Source organism: Haemorhous mexicanus, chromosome 4, assembly GCF_027477595.1.
Source record: "Haemorhous mexicanus isolate bHaeMex1 chromosome 4, bHaeMex1.pri, whole genome shotgun sequence".
Classification (NCBI taxonomy): Eukaryota; Metazoa; Chordata; class Aves; order Passeriformes; family Fringillidae; genus Haemorhous; species Haemorhous mexicanus.
Window position 1 is genome coordinate 2,112,755 of NC_082344.1, and position 22,422 is coordinate 2,135,176.

The 22,422-nt window shown below is 45.9% G+C and overlaps 1 protein-coding gene across 5 annotated transcripts in view; it reads left to right on the forward strand.

Moving 5' to 3' along the window:
* Positions 1 to 184: 184 nt before the first annotated feature.
* Positions 185 to 22,422, forward strand: part of WRN (WRN RecQ like helicase) — a 28,250-nt gene continuing 6,012 nt past the window's right edge. For 2 of the 5 annotated variants that reach the window (XM_059843590.1, XM_059843594.1), the window contains exons 1-27: positions 185 to 261; positions 712 to 814; positions 1,227 to 1,342; positions 2,280 to 2,425; positions 5,084 to 5,232; positions 7,004 to 7,153; positions 8,637 to 8,709; positions 9,655 to 9,769; positions 10,038 to 10,443; positions 10,585 to 10,665; positions 11,001 to 11,139; positions 11,896 to 11,971; positions 12,396 to 12,463; positions 12,635 to 12,743; positions 14,246 to 14,314; positions 14,817 to 14,899; positions 15,388 to 15,494; positions 16,193 to 16,380; positions 16,493 to 16,670; positions 17,191 to 17,372; positions 18,044 to 18,145; positions 18,511 to 18,603; positions 19,925 to 20,066; positions 20,818 to 20,991; positions 21,071 to 21,165; positions 21,423 to 21,498; positions 21,654 to 21,727. In XM_059843590.1, the coding sequence (XP_059699573.1) occupies positions 725 to 814; positions 1,227 to 1,342; positions 2,280 to 2,425; positions 5,084 to 5,232; positions 7,004 to 7,153; positions 8,637 to 8,709; positions 9,655 to 9,769; positions 10,038 to 10,443; positions 10,585 to 10,665; positions 11,001 to 11,139; positions 11,896 to 11,971; positions 12,396 to 12,463; positions 12,635 to 12,743; positions 14,246 to 14,314; positions 14,817 to 14,899; positions 15,388 to 15,494; positions 16,193 to 16,380; positions 16,493 to 16,670; positions 17,191 to 17,372; positions 18,044 to 18,145; positions 18,511 to 18,603; positions 19,925 to 20,066; positions 20,818 to 20,991; positions 21,071 to 21,165; positions 21,423 to 21,498; positions 21,654 to 21,727 (3,281 nt within the window). In that variant the 5' untranslated portion in view covers positions 185 to 261; positions 712 to 724. Of the gene's footprint in view, positions 262 to 337; positions 363 to 711; positions 815 to 1,226; positions 1,343 to 2,279; positions 2,426 to 5,083; positions 5,233 to 7,003; positions 7,154 to 8,636; positions 8,710 to 9,654; positions 9,770 to 10,037; positions 10,444 to 10,584; positions 10,666 to 11,000; positions 11,140 to 11,895; positions 11,972 to 12,395; positions 12,464 to 12,634; positions 12,744 to 14,245; positions 14,315 to 14,816; positions 14,900 to 15,387; positions 15,495 to 16,192; positions 16,381 to 16,492; positions 16,671 to 17,190; positions 17,373 to 18,043; positions 18,146 to 18,510; positions 18,604 to 19,924; positions 20,067 to 20,817; positions 20,992 to 21,070; positions 21,166 to 21,422; positions 21,499 to 21,653; positions 21,728 to 22,422 lie in introns of those variants that run through there. The other 3 variants (XM_059843593.1, XM_059843592.1, XM_059843591.1) reach the window with 3 other exon arrangements.

The window sequence follows — 22,422 nt, forward strand, 5'->3', positions numbered from 1 at the left end:
TCCCCGGCCCGCCCCGGCCCCGCCCGGCCGAGATCGGCGGCGGCGGCAGCGCGGGGGGCGCCGGGGGGTGCGCGGCCCTCACGGCGGCGGGACTACAACACCCATGGTGCCCCGCGGCCGCCGCGGCACCGCGCGTGCGCGTCACCTCGGGTAACCCGAGCCGAGGCGGGGCGCCATCCGTGGCGTATTTCGGGCGTGACGCGGCGTGACGCGCAATGTGCGCGCGGCGCGGGCTCCGTGAGGGCGGCCGAGCGCTCCCAGGTACCGGGCGCGGGGAGGCCGCGGCGGCGGAACGGGCTCGGAGCCCCCGCGCCGCGCTCGGGGTTGCTGCCGCGGGCTGCGGGGGGACAGCGGGTGAAGCGGTGAGGGCGCTGCTGGGGGACTGGGAGCGCTGGGGGGCAGCAGGGCAGTCGCTCCCAGCGGCCCCGGCAGCCTGCCCAGCGCTGAGGGTGCTCGTTCCTGTGGGAAATCAGGCGTGTTAGCCGTGGCTTTTGCCGTACTTTAGTGTCTAAATCCTTTTTGGCGTTGAAATGGAGGGGGCAGTTGGTTGTGCTGCTGCACACGAAGGGACAAGTGTGCTTAGCCTTGAAAATCAAATTTTAAAAAGGAAATATTTTCATGATCTTGGGCAGGCCTGATGATAGTGACAGCTGACATCCGCATGAGCTGCTGACTGTTCTGATTTCCTGTTCTTCTCTTTATTAATCGCAGAAATGTGCCAGAAATGGCTGTGGTAGCTGCTGGCCTGCAGAATAAGTATCCCCAGTGGATGCTCACAGAGAGCCAGGAGGAGGCTTCCTTGGGGCATAAAAAGGTGGGTCCTGGCTCTTTGCAGGCTCTTTGCAGAACAGCCCAGCTGTGGAGAATGTAGGAATGCTCAGCATAAAATACCCAGGAGGAGGGACCAAGCCTGTAACATCTTCAACAGTTAGATAATTAATTAATGAGGGAGGGGGGAAGCAGAGGGTGCAGTTCAGCAGCTTTTATTCCAAAAACTGGGAGTAAATGCTTAGCTGATTAGTAAATGCTTAGTATCTTGGATATTAAAAGTTACCAGGTGAAACAACAGTAATTTTGACTCTTTGTTCATTGTGTGCTCAGTAGAGAAGTTGGGGCAGGATCCCAAGTGTTTTACTAAAGGGGCTGTGTGAGCCTGGCTGGGATGGATGTCCCTGGTGAGCACAGGAGTGGCAGATAACCAGCCTCTCCCAAATTGGGTTTCTCAGAAGCCTGGTGCCCAGAGGAGTGTTCTGGAGGATGGGCTGCCATTCCTGGAGTTCTGTGGCTCTGTTGTTTACAGCTATGAAGCCAATGACTGTTCTCTTCTCTCAGAAGATATCAGGTAACAGCTCACACTCACTTTTTTTTCATCCTTTCCTGGAGTGCTCCTGTCCTTTGGGAAGGGGCTCAGCTCTTGGGAATGGTTTCTCATTTGGCTTGGTTGGTGGGAGATGCCATTGCTGAGCCTTTCAGTCCCTCAGAGCAGAGCCTGTCAGGGCTCCAATGCAGACTGAGTGCCTTTCACAGGATGGATAATTCCATGAGCTTCACTGGCTTCTTGGACAAGTGTTAATTCCTAATTAATCCATTAACTGGGATTGCATGTTTAAACAAAATACAGTAAATTTGTGGTGCAAATACACTAGTGTTTTCCCATTTTGTGTAGCACAGCTCATGATGCTGGGGGAAAAAAAGTTCTGTACAACACTTCCAGTGCTGTGAGATAAATAAAGGACTGTCTTTTGAGGGGTCATGGGGTGAATCAAGGAGAACTTTTCAAAGGAATAGAAACCATTCCATCCTTTTTTCCTCTGGCTGGCCTTGAGGCCTGTGTGGCCAAGTTTTAGTAGTGGGGGTTAAAGGTTCTCTCCCTGTTGTGGTGGTGAGGGGGAAGAGGTAGGAAAATTGGGAGTCCAGGGAAGAAGGGAGTGGTGTGGGAAAGCTGTCTTGAGATGGTTTTCTTTCCCATTGCCCTCCTCTGATGTGATTGGTAAGAAATCAGGTAGGAAATCAGTTCAGTTTTGATGTGCTGGTCATTGCTGAGTGTCCTCTCCGTGTCCTCTGCACCTGCCACCTGCAGGTAGTTGCCAACAACGTGTGTTTGTATTTGCAGGCAGATCTGCAGGGTTTTGGAGCATTTCAGGGGCTCTGTGGGTCAGCACCAAGTGCTCTGAGCTGTGAGATGCTTTCTGTGCCTTGCAGGTGTGGCAGGGCACCTTGGCTGTCAGGGCCAGGTGTTTGAGCAGCAGGTAAGTGTGGGGAAATCTGCTCCTTTGCAGGCAGAGTCTCTCAGAGGGGGCTGCTGTGGGCTTTGACATCGAGTGGCCCCCATCCTACACCAAGGGCAAGATGGCCAGGACAGCTGTAATCCAGATGTGTGTGGCTGAGGACAGGTGCTACTTGTTCCACGTCTCCTCCATGGCAGGTACTGTGCTCCCTCTCTTATTTGGGGCATGAACTGCTCACTGTTTCTCCTGCTTGTTGTTCAGCTGAAGCCTTGAGGAATGGCTGATCAATCCTATCACATGGGACAGTAAAAACCCATCCTTTTCCTCCCCTTTCCCACCTGAAATAAAGGGATTTATCCTTTGAATGATGCTTATATATTAAGACAATCCTAGGTGTGCTTAAAAACAGGTTCTGGCTATTTTTCTCTGTGAGAATATCTTATTCCAGTTCTAAAAGTTTAATTCCCTGCTCCTATAATGAGTTTTCTGTTTAGTGCTAAAATAAACAATGGACCTTTCTTTAGCAGGCTGTGGGTTTTTTTCTTTTTTTTTTTAATTTGGCTTCAACAAGAAGCCTCAAAAATAATGGCTCTTGTGCTCTTTATTCCCAATTCCTGCATTGTATCACATCAGCTTTGGGAAAGAGTACTGGGTACCTGGTGTGCTGCAGCTGTGGGGAGAGAAGGGGGTGTGCTTAGCAGAGGCTGAATTCATTATGGATGTGAATAAAAGCTTCCAAATAGGGAAAATAGGGATGAGGGAAGGAGATGGCAATTTTATAACCTTTGGTTTAAAATGTTAGATTAAAACTATGCCTGGGAGAGGTTTCTGATTTCCCTGGGGGACTCATGCTGAGGTATAATAGTGATAATTTTAATGTTGGTGTTCAATCCTTTGTCATTTAGAGCAAATGGGGTGGAAAATTTAATTGCTGGAGGCTATTCCATCAGGGAGGCTGGAGAGCACAAAGGAAAATGATGTGAGAAGAGGAAGCTGAGGGAACAAGGGCCATAAAGAGCTGCAGTGCTTCTGATTCTGGCAGGGGAGGTGTTTGTGTGGTTGCTGTGGTACAGCAAAAAGGGGAGTTTCCCTCTGGATGGCTTTCCAAAGTGCCTCCTCTTGCTGGTGGAGGATGCACTTTGAGCTGAGTGACTTGTGCAGGGACCAGAGCCAGTTTCTGCTTCTTAGGGCAGTGTTTGGGATCTGCAGAAATCCTGGCCAAACCACAATAAAAAGCTGCAAGTCCTAGCAAAAAAGCTTTCTCCTGCAGGAGGAATTGGGCCTTCTTGGACTGTGTATAAATGGCAAAACCACATTTATTTATTTATTGGGAGGATTGTTCATAATTTTCCATTTTTTAGGGTTTTTTTAAAATTTCCTTATAGATTTCTCAAATTGTGACCTGTTTCTCAGGTTGTAGCTTTTCCACAGTCTTCAACTTGGATTGATTTTTTTAAATTTTTTTTTTTTTTTTTTATGATTTACTTTTGCTGGAAATGGGACACTGGGGAGTGCCCATCCTGGAAGGTTGCAATGATGATTCCCTTAGGTGAAAACCCCTTGTACATTATGCAGGCTTTTATTTGATTGAATTCCCTCTACATGTGGAGGATTTTCCATCTTTTCCTACGGCTCACATGCTTTGGGAATGCTGTGCTTTGTCTCACAGCACCAAGATGCTGCTGGCTGGGAGGTTGTTACCAGTTATTTTTTAAAGCTTTGGGGTGCATCTGCAATTTCCCAGTGCACAGCACAGCTGGCTGTGGCTGCAAATGTGCAGTGGCAGCCAGCATAGGGCAGAGACAACTGTGCACAAATAAAATCAGTGGTGCCAAGTGCTCGTTGAAGTACATAAATGCATATTGCAGGGCTGAGAAAAGGTGGTGTTTGCAATGAAAGCCAGGGCAGGTGAGCACTCTGTGCCTGTGCACTTGTGTGTGTTTGCAGGGACTAGATTTGCACTTGAGACTGATTCAGGGTATCCAGCTGTGGGGTCCTGAAGGTATGGGTTTAAATAAGATGCTCTGAATTTTAAATGGGAGCAAACACAGAGGGAAGGAAAAGGCTGTTATTGTTCAAGGATGAAGTGTCTGGGGCTGTTCTTCCTGCAGAAAAGGAGATGAGAAAGCTGCCTGCTTTAATTCAGCCCTGTAAGCTTGAAAATGCGCTTTGATCCAGGTTTGCTGTGCCATCGGTTTGGGAGAAATCCAGACATCAAACTGAGTATCTGTGTGCATCTTTGAGCACTGTGGGTTTTTGCTTGCTGACAGGACTGGTGTGTTTGGGCTTGGCACAGCAGCTGGCTGGTGGGTTCTCTTTTCCAAATGCTGTTGTTGGAGCAGTCCAGCCTTAGCTCTGAGTTTGTCTCCAGAGAATCTGTGCTGCTGGTGATTTCCCATGCTTATGGTTTCAACTGTTGCCCAGAAATGTGAAATAGCAAAAACTGTCAAGAAATTATGGGGGAAATAGTAAAATAATGTTTGATTTCATGTAATGAGCACTGAGTTGTGAGAATTAAAGTGTCTTTTCCAGTGAGGGGTTGCTTTTTTTGTTGTGTGATTTAACAAAGACAAATAAGCTTTTGGGTTTTTTTACTTGGTTTGTTTCCAGGTGCAGGATGATTTGTGTATTTCAGGTATTTCCTTCTTGCTTGTCTGCAGATGACCCAACACAACCAGTTGAAGTTTTCAGTGATTCCAGAGAGAAATCAAATAAACAGAGGGACTTTGGTGGCTTTTCCCTTAAAAGCCCAGGGTTTTGCAGATGGCCTTTGTGCTTGGATTTTGTCATTTCCATTCAACTTTCTGGCATCTTCCAGTATTTAGTTTCTCATGTTTGGGCTTAATCTATTTTAGGTTTTCCCAAGGGACTCAAAAGGCTGCTCGAAGATGAAACAATTAAAAAGGTTGGCGTAGGAATTGAGGGAGATCAATGGAAGCTGATGAGTGACTTTGAGATCAAACTGAAGAGCTTTGTGGAGCTGGCTGACGTTGCTAATGAGAAAGTAAAACTCTAAAACCTTTTTGTTGTGGGAGGGAATCTTGTTATGGTGCTGCTGTGCAAAAGGAGGCTTCCTTAGCTTGGTTGGAGTTCCATTCCAACAGCAAACCTGTTCTGTGGAATAAAGCAGAGATCTATTGTAACTGATTTAGAAACTGCTTAAACACACCTCTCTGAGCCTGCAAACTGCTTTCAGTAAGCCAGTTTTTAATCAACATCTGTCCCCTCTCAGGTCTGTTCAAGTATTTACAAGATGTGCCTTTTGATTTCAGCTGCAGGTGCTTTTCCTTTAATTCTTGGTGATGGAAATGGCTGGATTGTCCTGCTGGCAGTGCTGGCATTGTCCCAGCAGTGGCTGGGCCTCATCAACAGGCTACAAGGAGGCAGCCCTGCTTCTTGGAGGAGGGCACCAAGGTCTTCCTTGAAGCCCTCCCTACAGAGCTGTTTCTGCCCCACAGTCTGGAAATAGATTTTCTGTAGGAATATCTGCATTCCTATGATTCTCAGGCTGGTGTCCCATCAGCTCTGGTGTGGGTGCTGCTCCCAGCACCTGCTGTTTACAGCTGCTGTTGACAGGTTGTGCTGCCTTTGGCAGGCCCTCAATTCCAGTTCTGTGTTGGAGGTGGTTTGATGCAGGGCCACCTGTGCTGTCCTTTTAGGAAAAGGAGCCAAAGGTTCATTGCTTTCCAAGTCTTTCTTATTTCTAGCATATCCCTTTAAGCTTTTCTTTCTGTGTGCACCTTACCTGTGCTTGGTCTCTCCACACATTTCTCGTTCCTTCTGTGGTGCAGCTCAGTGCTTTCCATAGGAGCCCCTGTGGAGTTTGGATTGGAGATGATACAAATTAACTGTTTTGCTCAGGCAACAGAAGGAGCTGTTACTTCTCCAGCCTGGAGTTTCCTCAGTCACTCCCTTTTTTTTTATCCTGTCTTTGACTCGGGATAATTTGTTATGAAGATGAGCAATGTGATCTCTGATAGCAGCTTAAAAGTCTTCTGCTGAAGAGAAAACAAACCAAAAATAAACTTGAAAGAGAACAAAAGAACAGGGTTATATATAATGGCACAATGGGAGGGAAAGGGTTGGGGTAGCCTAAAAAGAACAGTTGGGAGGGTTTTTTTAATACCAGACTCAAGGCAGTGAGCTGCTAATGCTGCACTGCTGCTGTTGAGCTCCGTGCTGGAATAGCAGCATGCTGTGCCCATGAGGCCTGGATCCTTGGGCACCAAGGCAAAGTTCCCCAGACTGGCTCTGGGGACAGCAGGGTGCAGCCACTGTGGCTGACAAGGGATTGCAAAGGCATTTGCAGCCTGCTGGGGTGGCTTTTGGAGGCTTGGGAGCCCTGGGCTAGAGCTGTGCTCTTCTCTGCTTTGTGCTTGGCTTCAGCCTGACAAAAGATGTCCAACACACAGAGGCAGGCTTTAATATTCCTGTGGTTTTATTAGGTAAATCCCTGGTGCTGGATGCTGGGCTGCTCTAATTAGGAAGGCAAATAACAGGAAAATCCTGGAGGAGAGAGGGGGTGCTGTTTAAGTCCAGGGCTTTTATTTTATCAGCCCAGAGGTTGTGTTGTACAGATGGTTCATGTTTTTGATAGTGTGACAGCACTGGGAAGAGTTACTCTTGGAAAAACTAAAGAATGCTTTGACTAACCCCGAGCTCTTTGCTGCTAACAAGGGATTGAGTACGCTTTGCTCTTTTTGGGGGAGGTGCAGATGCTTTCCTTTATAAACAAATCCTCTGCTTTTGGTGTTTTGTTTGGGCTTTTTCCCCAGCTGAAGTGTAAGGAGACGTGGAGCCTGAATGGCCTGGTGAAGCACCTTTTTGGCAGGCAGCTCCTGAAGGATCAGTCTGTCCGCTGCAGCAACTGGGAGGAGTTTCCACTCAACGAGGAGCAGAAGCTCTATGCAGCCACAGATGCCTATGTATGTACCACAGGGGATCAGCATTCCAGCCTCCTCAAAAGGGAGTGAAGCCCTTCTCCACTGTGCTCCTAGCTGCTGGGTATTTTTTAGTCCCTTGTTACCACTTTTGGATGTGTTGCCTTCTGGTTTTGTCAGCTTTTTTAACCCAAACCTTGTTAAATACAGTATGGGAGGTGATATTCAAAAGCAACTTGGGAGAAACACAGCCTTCACTGGTGGCTAATGCAGGAGAACCACAATATGGATTGTCAGGGAGAGTTGCAGCAACTGGGAGAAATTTCCACTCAAGGAGGAGCAGAAATTCTATGCAGCCACGGATGGCTATGTATCTACCACAGGGATCAGCATTCCAGCTTCTGGGGGTGAATCCCTTCTCCTGTGTGCTCCTAGCTGCTGGGTATTTTTAAGTCCCTTGTTTCCACTTTTGGATGCTTGACCTTCTGGTTTTGTCATCTTTCTTAGCTGCTAATTAACCCAAATCTTGTTAAACATGGTATGGGAGGTGAAGCTCAAAGCTTGAAGAAACACAGCCTTCACTGGTGGCTAATGCAGGAGAACCACAATATGGATTGTCAGGGAGAGTTCAGGTGCATCAGAGTTTTGTGTTTCTCCATAAGTCCCTGTTTTTTCAATATTTTGGATGAGTTTTGGTTTATCTGCAGTTCTGTGAAGGGTTTTACCAATATGCTACCAGGTGCCACCTGCTCCCTGGGAGAAAATCACTCCTTCAGCCTCTTATTTCTAGCCTTAGAGGAAGGGAAGTGGGTCAGGGGTTTCTTTTCTGACTTCTTATTTAGTTCAAAGTTCAGGCATGGAGGGTTTAACCCCTGTGAAGACCCAAAAGAGTACAGAGAACATTTTAAATTTTTTTGTGCCTGATTCAGCTTTTGTAGCCATTTTTTTTCCAGGCAGTGCATCTTTCCCACTTTGCTCTGTTCACCTGGGCTGCCTTTTGGAGCCTCCCAGGAAAACATGAGGGAGTAACTTGTTTCTTTTTCAACACGTGTAGCCTAATTAGCACATTGCTGGCTTTAGGCTGTGTTTTTCTGTTGGAGCTCATTATTCATACCAAGGGTAATACTAAACACACTGAATCCATCTTGGTGTGTTTGTTGCTCTTCTCCTGGAGCAGGGCATGAAATCTGAATGAGATGAGCAGATGGTGGCACTGGGAGCTTTGTGTGCAGCCAGCTCGCTGAGATGACCCACTCTGGGATCTGTGCAAGAGGATCCATTCCAGAGGGAGTCCCAAGTCAGCATTTGGCCCTTAGTGCAGCATTCTGTAACATGTGTCCTGGTCCTGATGGGCAGTGGAGTCAGGGTAGTAATTAGCATGATGGGAGCTGTGTTCCAGTTTGGCATTCTGCTGGTCACACTGCATTGCTGCCATGATTTGCCTGATTAACTCCTGATTTTTATTTCTTTTTGTTATTATTTTTTCTCTCAGGAGTACAGAGTACTAATTATTTCTTTTCCCTCCTAGGCTGGCTACATTGTTTATGAAAAACTGAAAACCATGAGTAAGAGTGACCCGAAATTATTTAGTGTGAGCAAAGGTGAGTTGTCCATCCAGGCATAAGGAATTTATTCCATGTACAATTGCATATTCCATTTCCCAGCAGGGAAATCAAAATATATATTAAAATAGAGTTGGGTTTGCTTGGCTTCTTGGTGATTCCAGATGACTTGCAGAGGGAGCAGATAGGGAGAGGTCTTGGATGCCCAGGGTGACCATACCCTGTGGCTGTTTTCCATAGGATGTAGGAAGCTGCTCTTAGGGTGTTTGTTTGTGTTTTCTCTGCTGTACACAGGGATGGGAAGAATTCCCGCTGTCATTCTGGTTTGCTTATGGAAACAATTCAGTGAGTTCATTTCAGTGCTGCTGATGCAGGGACAAATACCTAATTTAAGATGAAATGGGGTCATAAAACAAGCCACGTTAGGAAGTAATGTTTTTATTGAGGCATATCAATAGGACCCAAATGTTTTAGAGCAGCTTAACATTATTTACTTTGTCAGAGGAGATTTTAAAATCTTACTTTTTTTGTTCAGTTGTATATTTAATGAAGAAGATATTACAGGTAGCTTAAGGCTGAAAAACAGGTGGTGAGGGGATTGTTAGCTTTTTGTTTTGGCTGAATTTCAATTTCTTGCCAAAAGCAGCAGTGGCAGTGCTGTCCCCTCGATCTGAGGTGCAGGATTTGGCCTTGGTTTAGTCAGCATGTCTGTGTCAGCAGCTCTTTTCCAGGAGCTGGAGGCACTGCTTTGTTCCCATTGTGTACCTGTTTTCCCTGAGCCTGTGTGATGGAAGAGATGCAGTGCTGCAGTACTTAGAAGCTTGGCCTGATTCTCTGTGCTTGATTTTTTTTAAGCCCTGGGAAATGCTGTTTTACCAGCTGTAAATGTTGTAGGGATGCAGTCACGGGAGTTCTTGACATAGAGGTGCTGTTATTATTACAAATTAATTATTACAAATTAACTAGTTGTTGTACTGGTTACAGATGCCACATCTGAGGATGTGAAGGTGAAGGAGCGCTTGGCTTCCCTGGCTGCAGAGATAACAGACCTGGCTTATCACATCCCTGACTCTTCTGGACAGCTGGAGAATTTCCAGAGGTCAGTTTTTTTGCTGACTTCTCTGCCTCCACCATCAGTGTTTTGTTTTTGATCTCCCAGGTCCCACACAATAAAGTACATGTCTTTGAACAGGCATCTGTTACCCATTTGTTGTTTTCCAGGAAAATGTATTTTTGTATATGTAGGAATAGGTGTTTTCACTGGTCTGACTGCCAGGGATTTGACCCTGAACTTGGCTGAATTTTGTTCTGAAGTGTAGTAACTGGCTCTGTAATTTTGCTTTACCTTCCTTGACTTTACTTCCTAGGGCTACAGAAATACTAGCAGAGATATCAGGGAACATCAGTGCCTTGAAAACCACCCTGTTGGGCTCAGGTTCCCCTTCTGGGCTGGAGAGGAGCTGTGGTGCAAACAGAACACGTTTTGAAGCCAAGTCAGCAAGTGTCAAGGCACAGAAAGCAGAATGTGCTGAGCAACCTGAAGGTGACCTCAACATCTGCTCTGATGCTACGCTGGCTGTCCTCTGGGAGGAAGAAATGAGTGGGGAGGAGGCACAGAGAGCTAACACTGCTCTGGAAAACGGGGCTCCAGCAGCCAGGCTCACAGACAGAGGGGACAGGGATGACTTCATGTCCCTGGACATTACTGAGCAAGAGCTGCAGGTCTTGGAACGTCAGGCTGCCAAGGAATTGGGCAGTGAAGCTGCCCCCGAGGTAATGAGCACTTGGTAATTCTAATACTTCTTTGAGATGTTTTGTTTTTAATGGACAGGCCTCAGAGCTGAATATTGAGCTTAATTATCTTAAATTTTCAGAAGTTACTTTGCTCCTAAGAGAATCATGTTGATTTTGTAGGAGGCATGTTCCACAGACAATGAACAAAACGTGTCCTGTGTCATTGAGAGTGATGAAGAGCTGGAAATGGAGATGCTCAAAGTGAGTGCCAAAGGGTTTATTTTAAATTTTTTTTATAATGGTGCTGCTTTGGAAGCACAGTTAAGGGGAGGGAATATGAGCCAGAAGGTGCTGCTTACAGAAGAGGGACAGAATAAACAGATGGATGCCTAAAGAATTCAATTTGCTGGGCTTAGACTGGAGTATCATTGGCCTCCTGTGTCATCTTTACTACACCAGCTTGGACTTGATCCACCTGCTAGATTAAGGTTGCTGTAACTGCATTAAAAATTGGTTCCCATATCATATTACCAGAGAGAAGCATTTTATCTACCCTTCCATGCTCCAGAATAACTTTTTTCTTCTTAATTGCTCAGTCTCTAAAAGATGTAGATGATTGTGGAGGAGTTTTACCTGAAGGAGAGTCCAGTAAAGCCAGGAAAACTCCTGAAGTGGATGTAGCACCAGATGGTGATGAAGATGATGGCATTGAGGAAGAGGAGGAGGAATACTTGGGTATGGTTTTTTAAAAGTCTTAGTGCATGGTGATATAAATTTTTAAAAATGACTGTCTGTAGAAGCAGCTGTGGAAGCACAGTGACTTTTAGGGGTTGCTTTCTCAAAGCAGGAAGATAAAGCTCACCTGGATTTCTAAGGGGAGCTTGGGCTGTGTCAAGATGAAAATAGAAAGGTGTGCTTGGCAGGAGAGAGTGAAGTTGAGCCGTGGTCAGCTGATGTCAGCTTCATGGGAGTAAAACTGACCTGGGGGTGTGGGGGACCTGCTCAGGACACACCACAAGGGAGGTGACACCTCCCCTGCCTGCCTGTGCTCTTCTCCTCTTGCTGCTGAGTGGCAGAATTCTGAAGAAATTCTGCCTTGGGGGTGGTTTTGACTTGCTTAGGAGTTCTCCCTGTGGAGACAAATGAAATGGGGAAAAGCAGCTGAAATGTGAGGAGGAGCACACCTTGACTTGTTTGGGTGATCCTGTTCCAGATGATGCAGTAATGCATTGCAGTCCTAGTGCTTTATCTCACTAATCAAGCCATATGTTCTCCTCCTCATGCAGGGTCTCTGAGGAACCTCTTTGCTTTTTTAATCCTTCATTCCAGCCTGAAAATATCTGAGTTTGAGATCTCTCTTTTTACTGGAATTGCCCAAATTCTAACCCCTGGGCATGACAAATCATGAGCAGACTGTTGTTTGTGGAGACAGTGCTTTATCTTTCTAAACTGTAATCTCAAATGAGTGTTTTCTGCTCTCTCCCACTAAAGATCCACTGCTGCCAGAGCCTGCAGAAAGCCACATCATGTGTCTCAAGACCTATTTTGGGCATTCTTCATTTAAACCGTGAGTATGTTTTCTGTTAAAATGGACACTGGGGTAGTTGTTCCTGCCCTTCCTCCAACCTGGATGATGTTTTTATTACTGTTTACTTGAAAAAAATGGCAACAAACAAATCCAGATTTTGTTCACACTCTCTTGAGTTGGAGATAACTGGTCCACAAACGCTGTGAAAACTGCAGGTGTTATTTGTGATCTCCTGTGAGTGTGTGCCTCAAGTGCTGCCTGCCTGAGTCCTGTTAGAGATCCCTACTCTGGCCCTGCCTGCTGTACTTGGGGTATCTGAGTGGCTGCAGACTGCAAGGACAGCACTCTGAGGCAGCCCCAGGGGTCCCTTTGATCCACAATTCAACACAATATGCAGTTCCATACAATTTACTTGTTATCTGTGCTGGCCAAAATCACATATTCCCCTTTGTTTAATTTCAAGGGTCCAGTGGAAAGTGATCAATTCTCTTTTGGGAGACAGAAGAGATAATCTTGTTGTCATGGCAACTGGTGAGTTACCACTGCATCCTAAGAAACAATAGAAAGTCATTGCCTTTTTGGGGGACAGCAGTACAACAGACATGGCTGGGTTTTTTGGGGTGTCAGAATTGTCTGTTGTAGCTGCATAGAAAGCATGGTGTCTCACTTCTGCTTTTTTTTTTTTTTTTTTCTCCCTCTCAGGCTATGGAAAGAGCTTGTGCTATCAGTTTCCTCCTGTCTACACTGGGCAAACAGGAATTGTCATCTGCCCTCTTATCTCCCTGATGGAGGACCAGGTGCTGCAGCTGACGTGAGTGACGTGGTGGCAGTGCCAGGCTGCTGCTGGCTGCCCCCTGGGCACACATGGGCCCTGCCTGTGGCCTTGCTGGGGGGCTCCCATTTGCAGCAGGCTGTTGGGGTGTCAGCTGCAGGGCTTGTGTTTCTCAGGGAGCACACACAGCCTGTGTCAGCAGTCTCACATCCCTGGGTTTGCCACGTGGGTGAACCAGAGGCTGAGCTTGCCAAGGATGGATGCTGCTGAGAGGTTTCTGAAGGCACTTATTTTGGGATTCACAGGCCTTTTGTGCTCAGACCGAAGTGTTGGGGGAGCTGTTTGAGGCTGTCAGACTCGAGTCAAGGTTTGCTTTGGGTCTCAGGGGTGACATCTGAACCCAGAATAGCTGGGAGCTGTAGGCGCTCCAGATCAAAGCTGCAGCACAGGCTTTCAAGAGGGACAGTGTAGTAGGTCTCCCAACACCTGGCCTCTTCACTTGCTCAGAGATCTGAGGGGGGAACTTGTGGGTGACGCCAGATCACTCTGACATGAGTGGTTTTAGGTGTTGTCAAGATAAATCTCTTTGATTTTTAATACCTGGTAATGCTTTCTCGACATGTATTCACTTCCTATTGTAAGAGCCATTCACTTCTGACACTTTTGCACTGACGCTGTGGGACTCATGCTGAGTTGTGTGGTTCGTTGCTGCTTTGTCCACTTTGGGAAGAAGGAGTTTTTTGTGTTAGAGGGGATATGAAGATGTTTTGAAGTGAAGAACATCAGTTACGTGTGGCATTTCCTACTGCACGCTGTGGCTGTGTGCAGATGAATGGCTGGACAGCCTAAGCTCCTTGACTATTGCTCAGCAGGATGTCTCTGTGACTTTTCCACTCTTTTCCTCAGTGGAAGGGGTTTATTCACTGCCTTCCCAGTGGGTCATGCATTTTGAAGGCCAAGGAGACTGAATTTGTACAGACTGCAGCCGTTTGTCTGTCAGTCTGGCTGCAGTTTGGACTGAGCAGCTGTGGAAAACGAGGGCTCTGAGAAAATGCAGCAAATCACCAAGCTAAGAGGTAAAATATCAATCAGTTGGGCTGATAATTATTATGTCATTAAAAACAGCCACCTGATTTAAAACTAGCAGATGCAGCATCAAGAGGTCACAAAAGATTGAACAAGGTGAAAAATTGTGGGCTAGTAAAGCTTACATCCAAACGTGAGGAACTGCTGCGGTGAAGAGTTCAAGAAAATATGTTTAGCATATTCTTTTGCATGTTTTACTTGTGAATTTGTGCAAGGAAAGTGGCCTTCCTTTCTCTGATTGCTATTAATCCAGTGTGTGTCTTGTGGAGACTGCTGGAGGGCAATTGCAAGAGCATTTGGGTGGCAGGAAGAGCCATGCACCACTCCTGCTTTTTCAAAAGGTGTTTCACACAAAGATCCTTGAAGAAACTAGTGTGTGACCTCACAGCTTGAACTTCCTTTAGAAATGCTGGAGAAGGGAGTCTGTTCATGACTGTGCTTTTTTATTCCTGCAGAATGACAGGGATTCCAGCTTGCTTCCTTGGTTCAGCTCAGTCAAAACAGGTCAAGGATTCCATCAGAGGGTGAGTTTGAGCCAAGCTTTCTGGTACTCTGGGCTGTGACAAAGGGCTGCTGAGGGGGGTAGGATGTCTCCCTGCTCCCTCACCAGTGCAGCTCCTGGTTCTGGCTCAGCCCTGGGACGTGGCACTCAGGATATTGTTTGCATTCACCCAGGCTGAGAGTGTGGGAGCCTACAGCCACCCTCCAGTGCCTTTTGGCTGGGGAAATAGGGCCTAGTGACTGCTGTGTTCTGATTTATACTTGATTTTAGTCAGGTTTTAGACCTCTATCTGTCAGCACCACAACAGTCCCTTCCTGTTCTGAAGGCCAGCAAATCTGCTTTTCCTTTTCCTGCAATGCCTTGCTTTCCTGTGCTTCTGCAATGTTTTCTATGGACTTCACTCAATTCCTCTTGCTTGCCATCAGAACTCTGTTGTCCTCATATTGTTTTTCAATACAATCATGATTTTATTGAATTGAATTGTTTTCTCTTCTGTGTCAGTGTATTTTCTTCTGATCTTTCAGGGGTCAGTACAGAGTCATATACATGACTCCAGAGTTTTGCTCAGGGAACTTGGAGTTACTTAAGGACCTTGACCAAACTGTTGGTAAGTTGGAGGTAAGACTGTGGGTGAGTTGCCAGGCAGCTTACATTGATAATTATGTTCAAGCCTTTTGGGTAATTGGAGACTTCTCACCCATTTCTTGGTGAGAGTAGTGGCACCATTTATTCCCATTCATTGCACAAGATGAAAAAAATCATATGTGTTTGTCTGAGACCATCAGGCTTTGTGTTCCAATCCAGGAAATAGCACAGCAGACATCTGGAAGTCTTACTGGTGCCTGTGATTGAGAAGCAGGGAGTAGGAAAAGGTCCTGGTGGAGCTAGCTTGAGATTTTGATCCCCGTGAGGGATGTTGAATGAATGGAGCTTGGATTGTGGTGGGCAGGGGAGACTCTAAAAGCTCCTGGGCCTCTTTTATGAAAGAGGCCTTAAAGGTGGTGCAGCAGAAAGCATTCTAGGACCAAGACCCCTAGTGCTGCTGGTAGTTTCTCAGGCAAGCTGGAGCTTGCTGTGCTGTGCTTTGTCCCCCAGGTATCACTCTCATAGCTGTGGATGAAGCTCACTGCATCTCCGAGTGGGGCCACGACTTCAGGAGCTCCTTCAGAAGTTTGGGCTTGTTAAAGAAGACTTTTCCTTGGGTGAGGTTTGGCTGTGTTGGGTTTCTAATAGAAGAAGAGGGTTTTGTGTGGTAGTTGGGAAATAGCAGCCTTTTCATGTCGTGCTCTGAATGTACTGACCATGCTCGTTGGGAGTTGGAGCATCCCTGTCAGTGACTGGGCTTTGTAGGTTTTTCCCAGTTTTTAAACCAAGGGTGTTCTCAACTTGGACTACCAGAAACTTAGGGAATTTAAGTTGATTTGGATCCCTGTGCTGAGGATGATGATGTCCCTAAGCCTCTGGTTTCATATTGGAGGGTTTTGTCTTACCTGACTGAGTGGCTGTAGGAGCATGCTGCTGATTTCCAGACACTCCTCAAGCACTTCGTGCATAAGCTCAGAAATTTAGACCTGAACTTAACATGCTGTTATTGTCAGTGTCATTCTATATTCCCTAAGTTTAGCTAATCACATCAATGAATTACTGTGGTCTCGTGGAAGATACATTCAGAATAAAGCTTTTCATTTGAAGTGTTGTGTTCTTGTCTGTTCTCTCAAAAGTTGCAGTCTAAAATGTTCAAGGAGCTCAATATTAACTATATTTTTTAAATTACTGAATTCATCCAATGATAAACACATTAAAGTGCCTGTTTAGATTCTTTATCAGTAGGCTCTTGAGAGTTTTGGTGTAAAAAATGCTCAGTGAGAGGTCCTGAAGGTTATTGTACATCTCTCTGCAGATCCCCATTATTGCTTTGACTGCGACTGCGAGTCCCTCGATCAGAGAGGACATCATGAAATGCCTGGGTCTGAGGAATCCCCAGGTCACCTGCACCAGCTTTGACAGACCTAACCTGTACCTGGAAGTTGGACACCAAAGTGGAGACATCTGTAGGGATTTGAAGCAGTTCCTAACTAGGAAAGGAAGGTAAGGATTTAACCCTGGCTTTGATTCCTCAGGTGTGGTTTTTTAGAGGCAGGTGGCTTTTATTTATTTTTTTTTTTCCTTCTCTATCTTTACATCATGTTGTTATTTTCAGCAGTTCTGTGTATGAGTTTGAAGGCCCCACTATCATCTACTGCCCTACCAGAAAGGCCACTGAGCAGGTGGTGTGTGCACTGAATAAACTCAACGTGACCTGTGGTACCTACCATGCTGGCATGGGGAACAAGCAGAGGAGAGACACTCACCACCAGTTCATGAGGGATGAAATTCAGGTAGGAAGCAGAAGTGTCTTGGGTCCTGTTTAGAACTGCAGAGTTTTTGGTGGAAGAAAATGTTGGAATATCAACCTGTATTAGCCATGTCCCCTGTATGCAGTTCTGGATGAAGAAATTGCTGGTCTGCGCTGACAGGAATAAGATTCCAGGCTCATCTTTTGAATTTCTGTAGTAATTCCCTCAAAAATCCATGGTATCCAGGGAAAATGGTGGTAGCTGGAACAAGAGCACAGCTTCTGCAAGCTACTTCTTTCCTGGGCAGCAGAGATATCCTGGGGCTCCTTGTGTTCCTTTCCATGACCTGTTTTGTGCCTGTTGAGACCAGCTGCTTGAAACCACTTCTGCATTTGCCGTAGCACATCATCCCTCTCACGGTTACGATCCTAGGGCTGTGCCCTGGCCAAAGTGGGTGTGAAGCTGGTGTGTTTCAGGCTGGATTTTGAGGATGAAGATCCCCACCAGGTGTGTGTGAGCTAACCCAGGCCTGTTCTTTGGCACGTGGCTGCTGTTTTTGCAGTGCGTTGTGGCCACGGTGGCCTTCGGGATGGGCATCAACAAGGCCGACATCCGGCTGGTGATCCACTACGGTGCCCCCAAGGAGATGGAGTCCTACTACCAGGAGATGGGCAGGGCAGGGCGTGACGGCCTTCCTGCTGCCTGCCACGTCCTCTGGGCTGCCACTGACCTGGCCTCCAACAGGTACAGCCCTCCCTCCCTCCCTCCTCAGGGCCTTTGGCCATGGCTCGCTGCGGCTCAGTAGCCTGTTGTGTTTGCGGGGTGTCCCGAGGAAGGAAGGAACTATGAGTCTGACTCCATGTTCTCAGAAGGCTAATTTACTGTTTTATGATACTGCATTGTATTAAAGAATGCTGTACTAAACTGTACTGAAGAATACAGAAAGGATACTTAGAGAAGGCTAAAAAGGTAATAAAGAAAACTTGACTCCTTCCAGAGTCACGACGCAGCTCGACCCTGATTGGCCAGTAAGTCAAAACAACTCACATGAAACCCATCTCCAAACACATTCCACATTTGAGCACAACACAGGAGAAGCAAATGAGTTAAGAATTTGTTTTCCTTTTTCTCTGAGGCTTCTCAGCTTCCCAGGAGAAAATCCTGACTTGGAAGAGCCTCACTGTCTCTCTGCTGTTCTGTCCTCTTTGGGATAATGTTGGGAAGAACATGAATGAAGTGCTCTCTTGAGTGTGCCCCATGGTGGAAAAGCAAGCAGGCAGCTTGTGTCTGGTTTTAGCAGGATATTTTTTCTAGCTCATCCTGGTCAATTGGAGGGTATTGTGTGGCATATTTGATTTTTGATGTGTTGCCAGTGGTCAGCATTTAAGGCTGTGCATTTTTTGCTCCTGTCTCAGGCGCCTCCTGGGCGAGATCCACAACGAGGCGTTCCGGCTGTACAAGCTGAAGATGTTGGCCAAGATGGAGAAGTACCTGGTGTCCAATGGCTGCAGGAGGAAGTGAGTGCTGGCAGCTCTTTAGTGCTGTGTCACTGCAGGCAGCTTTGCTAAGAGCTGCTGAGGCTCAGGCACAGCTGGGGGCTGTAGCCAGAAGGCAGCTCGGGCTCACAATGTGTTCTACAAGCACAGAACATTCTATTCTGTATTAATAAGCAGTATCAAAAGTACATCCTTCAGCACATTCATACGTTTCCTTGTTTGCTTTTTTCTTAAAAAATAATACTTTTTCTTTAGGGCAATCAAGGCTAAATAATTGGTTCCCCAGTGAATTAATTAATGATGCTGATTTTGACTCCCTTTTCTGCAATAAATTTCATGTGTATATTCTTGGTCTTCTATTGAATTCTTTTTGTTCCCTTGGGTAGAATCATCCTGTCTCATTTTGAAGACAGACAACTCAGGAAGGTTTCCTCTGGCATCATGGGCACAGAAGAATGCTGTGATAATTGCAGGTCCAGGTAAGCTTTCTTCCCTGAAGGCTGATCCTAGAGGTTATAATCTCTCAGCCTGACTTAGAAGGCAAATTATCTAAAAGAATTGACTTTCACACATCTGATCTGGCAGCTGTTCAGCCTGAGGTTTATTTTTGAACATCTCTCTAACATTTTTCAGTGAGTCAAGCAAACTGTGATAAGCTCCAAGTGAGGCTGTGGGAAAGCCTGGAAGCAGAGCAGGATCACAGTTCCTAAAAGGGGATTAGAGCAACACTCAGTGAAAAACACTTCTGTTCATCAGTTTAAGGCATGTTAGGTAATTAATCCCCAAGGACAATGCTTGCAAATGGTCTGTGGTACCAGGTGTCTAAGGCTAAATTGCCCCAGTGTCCAGGGAGCTGTTCTCCTGTGCTGACATGTGCTCTTTTAACCTTGCTAATAATCTCATGAATGTGCTGAGGGGGACTCAGGAGGCTGATAGTCAGGGAGGCATGAGCAGAAATGCCTTTGTCACCTCCTTCTGTAGTTACAATAAAGCTTTCCCTGAAGTTACAGTGAAGCATTCCTTGCTCTGGCTGTTAGGCTGATGCTTTCTGACCCAGGTGAGGAGTTAGGCTGTGGTGCCTTCTGGAGAAGTGTTACCAATTTACCTACTGAATTGCTCTATGTCAAGGATTAGGATAGCTTTGCCTGGCCTCTACTACAATTAGTTTAAAGAAAGAATTTAAAAGATTGTGATTGCCCTCTTTGCAGTCACCTTGCAGTGCTTATAAAGAGCCAGATAGTGAATTTGTATTGCAGAACTGAAATCACTTGAAATAGGTAATTTTTGGGTTTTTTTTCCTTAAAGTTGGTTTGAGCCAGTAATTTTTCAGTGGGTTTTTTCAGTCAGTAAGCAATACATAGCTTTTAGTGGGGTTGCTCTTTACTCCTGGTTTTGTTTTTCCTTTATGTTCTTAGAGAAGCAGGAAAAAGTTTTAAAGTGCAGTTAAAGAATTGTTGGGCATGCACAAACCAGTGCAAATATTTTGATATTGTATTCCAAAAATTGCAGAGACAATGTTCTTAACAGCAGGTGTGGTGGAGAACCTCCTGTTGGGTTGGGCAGGTGTCTGAGAAGTTACATGGATAGAAATAGAAATGTGTCTTGAAGTTACATTGATACAAGTAGTTAAATGTGTTAAGATGTGTAGAACCAGGAGTGACATTAGAGACAAAGTTCAACTAATCTCTTGTGGTTATTTCATTAAAATATTTCATTAATGACTGTGTTGACAACATCTGGAGCAAGGCAGAGGGGGCTTGGTTTGTTAGTGTTAAGCCTGGCTTCATTTGTGCCTTCCAGTGGCTCCTGCCTTGCAGTCCCCAGTGACTTTGAGGGTGGACTGCAGGACTTTGGGAAGCAAGCACACCAGCTGCTGTCTGCAGTGAGTGCCCTGGATGAGAAGTTTGGGACCAGAGTGCCAATTCTGTTTCTTCGAGGGTCTGTAAGTGATGGGGCAACTCCTTGTGTGTGTTCTGAGGGGAGGGGCTGTGACAGGGTCCCTCTTAATTGATCTGTCAGTCAGTACATGGATATCCATGCATGTCCATGTGTGTGTGCCATTTTTCTTGGAGAGGTGGAGATTTGTGTAGACAGGCAGGCTTGACTTGGGGAAGCTGCTCAGCTCCACTCCCCATGCAACAAGCAAGGTGATTGTCCTCTAATTTTTTATGAAAATGCATAATTTTGATTATCTTGAAAGGAACAGCCCTTTCATAATTAAGGATAAATATCTTGGCTCAATTAGTTGCTTTATGTTTAAATAAAGCAAAGGTTGGCTTCCACTGGAGTTTTGTGTTGCTGTCTGACTTGGAGTACTGAAGTAGGGTCCCAGAATAAGTATAAATTAATTTCCATATGCCTTTAATTTTAATTGTTTTGAAATACTAAGCAAGACAGTCACTGGAAATAAATTAGAGCACTAAGAAACTATTTGTTATGCAGACAAACTGATGAGACAAGCGTTAGGGTGTTATGTTGCTTGTTTAACCTTTTAATACAGTTAAGCTGCTGGTTGTCACACAAGTGCTTCTAGGGAAAAATGAACTTTCCATGGCCTTGGCAGGAAGTAGATTAGGAGTGGAATAGGTCAGAGGAGGCTCCTCACATGCTGGGCTCTGGGTTTACTGGTTGTGTTTGAAGCTTCCCCTGTGCCAGGAGTGCACGAATCTGACAGGATCTTTCCACCCTTGCAGTGCTCCCAGCGCTTGCCGGAGCGGTACCGCAGGCACCCTCTCTTTGGCTGTGGGAAAGAGTGGCCAGAGAACTGGTGGAAACAGCTCTGCCAGCAGCTGATCATGGAAGGGTTCCTCAAAGAGGTCTCAAGCCAGAACAACAAGTTTGCAACCATTTGTGTGCTCACCCAGAAGGTACTTTTGGTAGTGAAAGGACCCACTGAGTGCTCCTCCTGAGTAACCCACAGCTAAAACGTGGGCTTATTTCCTACAGGGTAGGAATTGGCTGTCCAAAGATGGATCTGCCTCAAATCCAAGTCTTCTGTTGCAGTCCAGTGAAGACCTTAACCTGCAGAGACCTTCTGCCAGGTAATTGTAGCACGTGTGTTCTCTTGAATCAGATCTATCTCTGAACCCTGCTTTTGGAGAAGGTGGGTTTGAACAGGAGGAGCCTTTGAGATCCTCAGTGTTCTGGTTATTTTATGAGGAATAACAATTCTAATAATTAACCAATAACTTGATTTGCCAAATACATCCTTGTACCAACTTGAAATCAGTTTATTTAGCGGGATGTTATTTTTTGTTCTCTGTACAATGGAGTTAAGATGTAATTAATTGCATTACAGCAGCAGGCGTTCGCCTCTGCTCTCCAAGCAGCGCTCCCCAGGCACAAAAGGAGCAGCACAGTCACCAGGCAAGCAGGTCTGTACCAGTACAACCCTCCTGCTGAGTGAGCCATCCTTGCTCATGTTAAAAAAAACCCAACCCAACTTAGCACAAGTTCATGTTTTATCAACAGCAAACTCAGTGAAAAGATGGTAAATCAGCATTTGTCTTGTTCTTCTGGTTTTTTATAGGTATCTCTGTATGAGATGTTCTCCTGTTACAGAAAAGGTCAAACTCCTCCAAGAAACACTAACATGGTTAACAGGTACAGTATTAGAAATTAAGCCAGATTGACCTAAGTTAGACTGTGTTCATGAGGATATTGCTTGTCAGGGGATCCTTAAAATGAGCCTTTTCCTGTGCAATGGGTGTGGAAATGCTTAATGCATTAAAAATAGAAAAGTGCCTAAAACTTGCTGTCCACTGCATTGCATTTCAAAATATATTGTATTTACAAGATTTCACAGTTAACATCAGGCAACATGGAGGGCTCTGCCTTTGCACTCTGGTCTGGAGAAGACTGAGACCAACTCGAGGCTCCCTCAGGTCAAAAGAAATCAAATAACCTCTTGCGAAAAGCAGAAGTAATTTGTTTCCCCATCACATGTGCTGCTTCAGATTAAAAGCACCTTGTGTTTCTGAATGGATTCCTCCTTCAGGCCACCATTCTGGTGCTGGCAGATGACAGGAAGAGGCTGTATGACTTGGGTCAATAGTTGCCACTGCAGCCATGTGAAGACAGATTATTTTAGGGACAGTTAAAATCCAAACCAAGTTGTTTTGCACTGTGCCTAGGGAAGGAATCTCTTTGTCCAACTTGTGTGCTGACAGATGTTGCGCTGTAATCCTGGCAGTCCAGTCAAGGGTTACTGTCCCTGAGCTCATGGGTGCAGTGGGAGTCTGGATACTGCTGCTTGTACCCCAACCAGCTCCAGTGCTGCCTGAGTGCAGAGCTAGCAA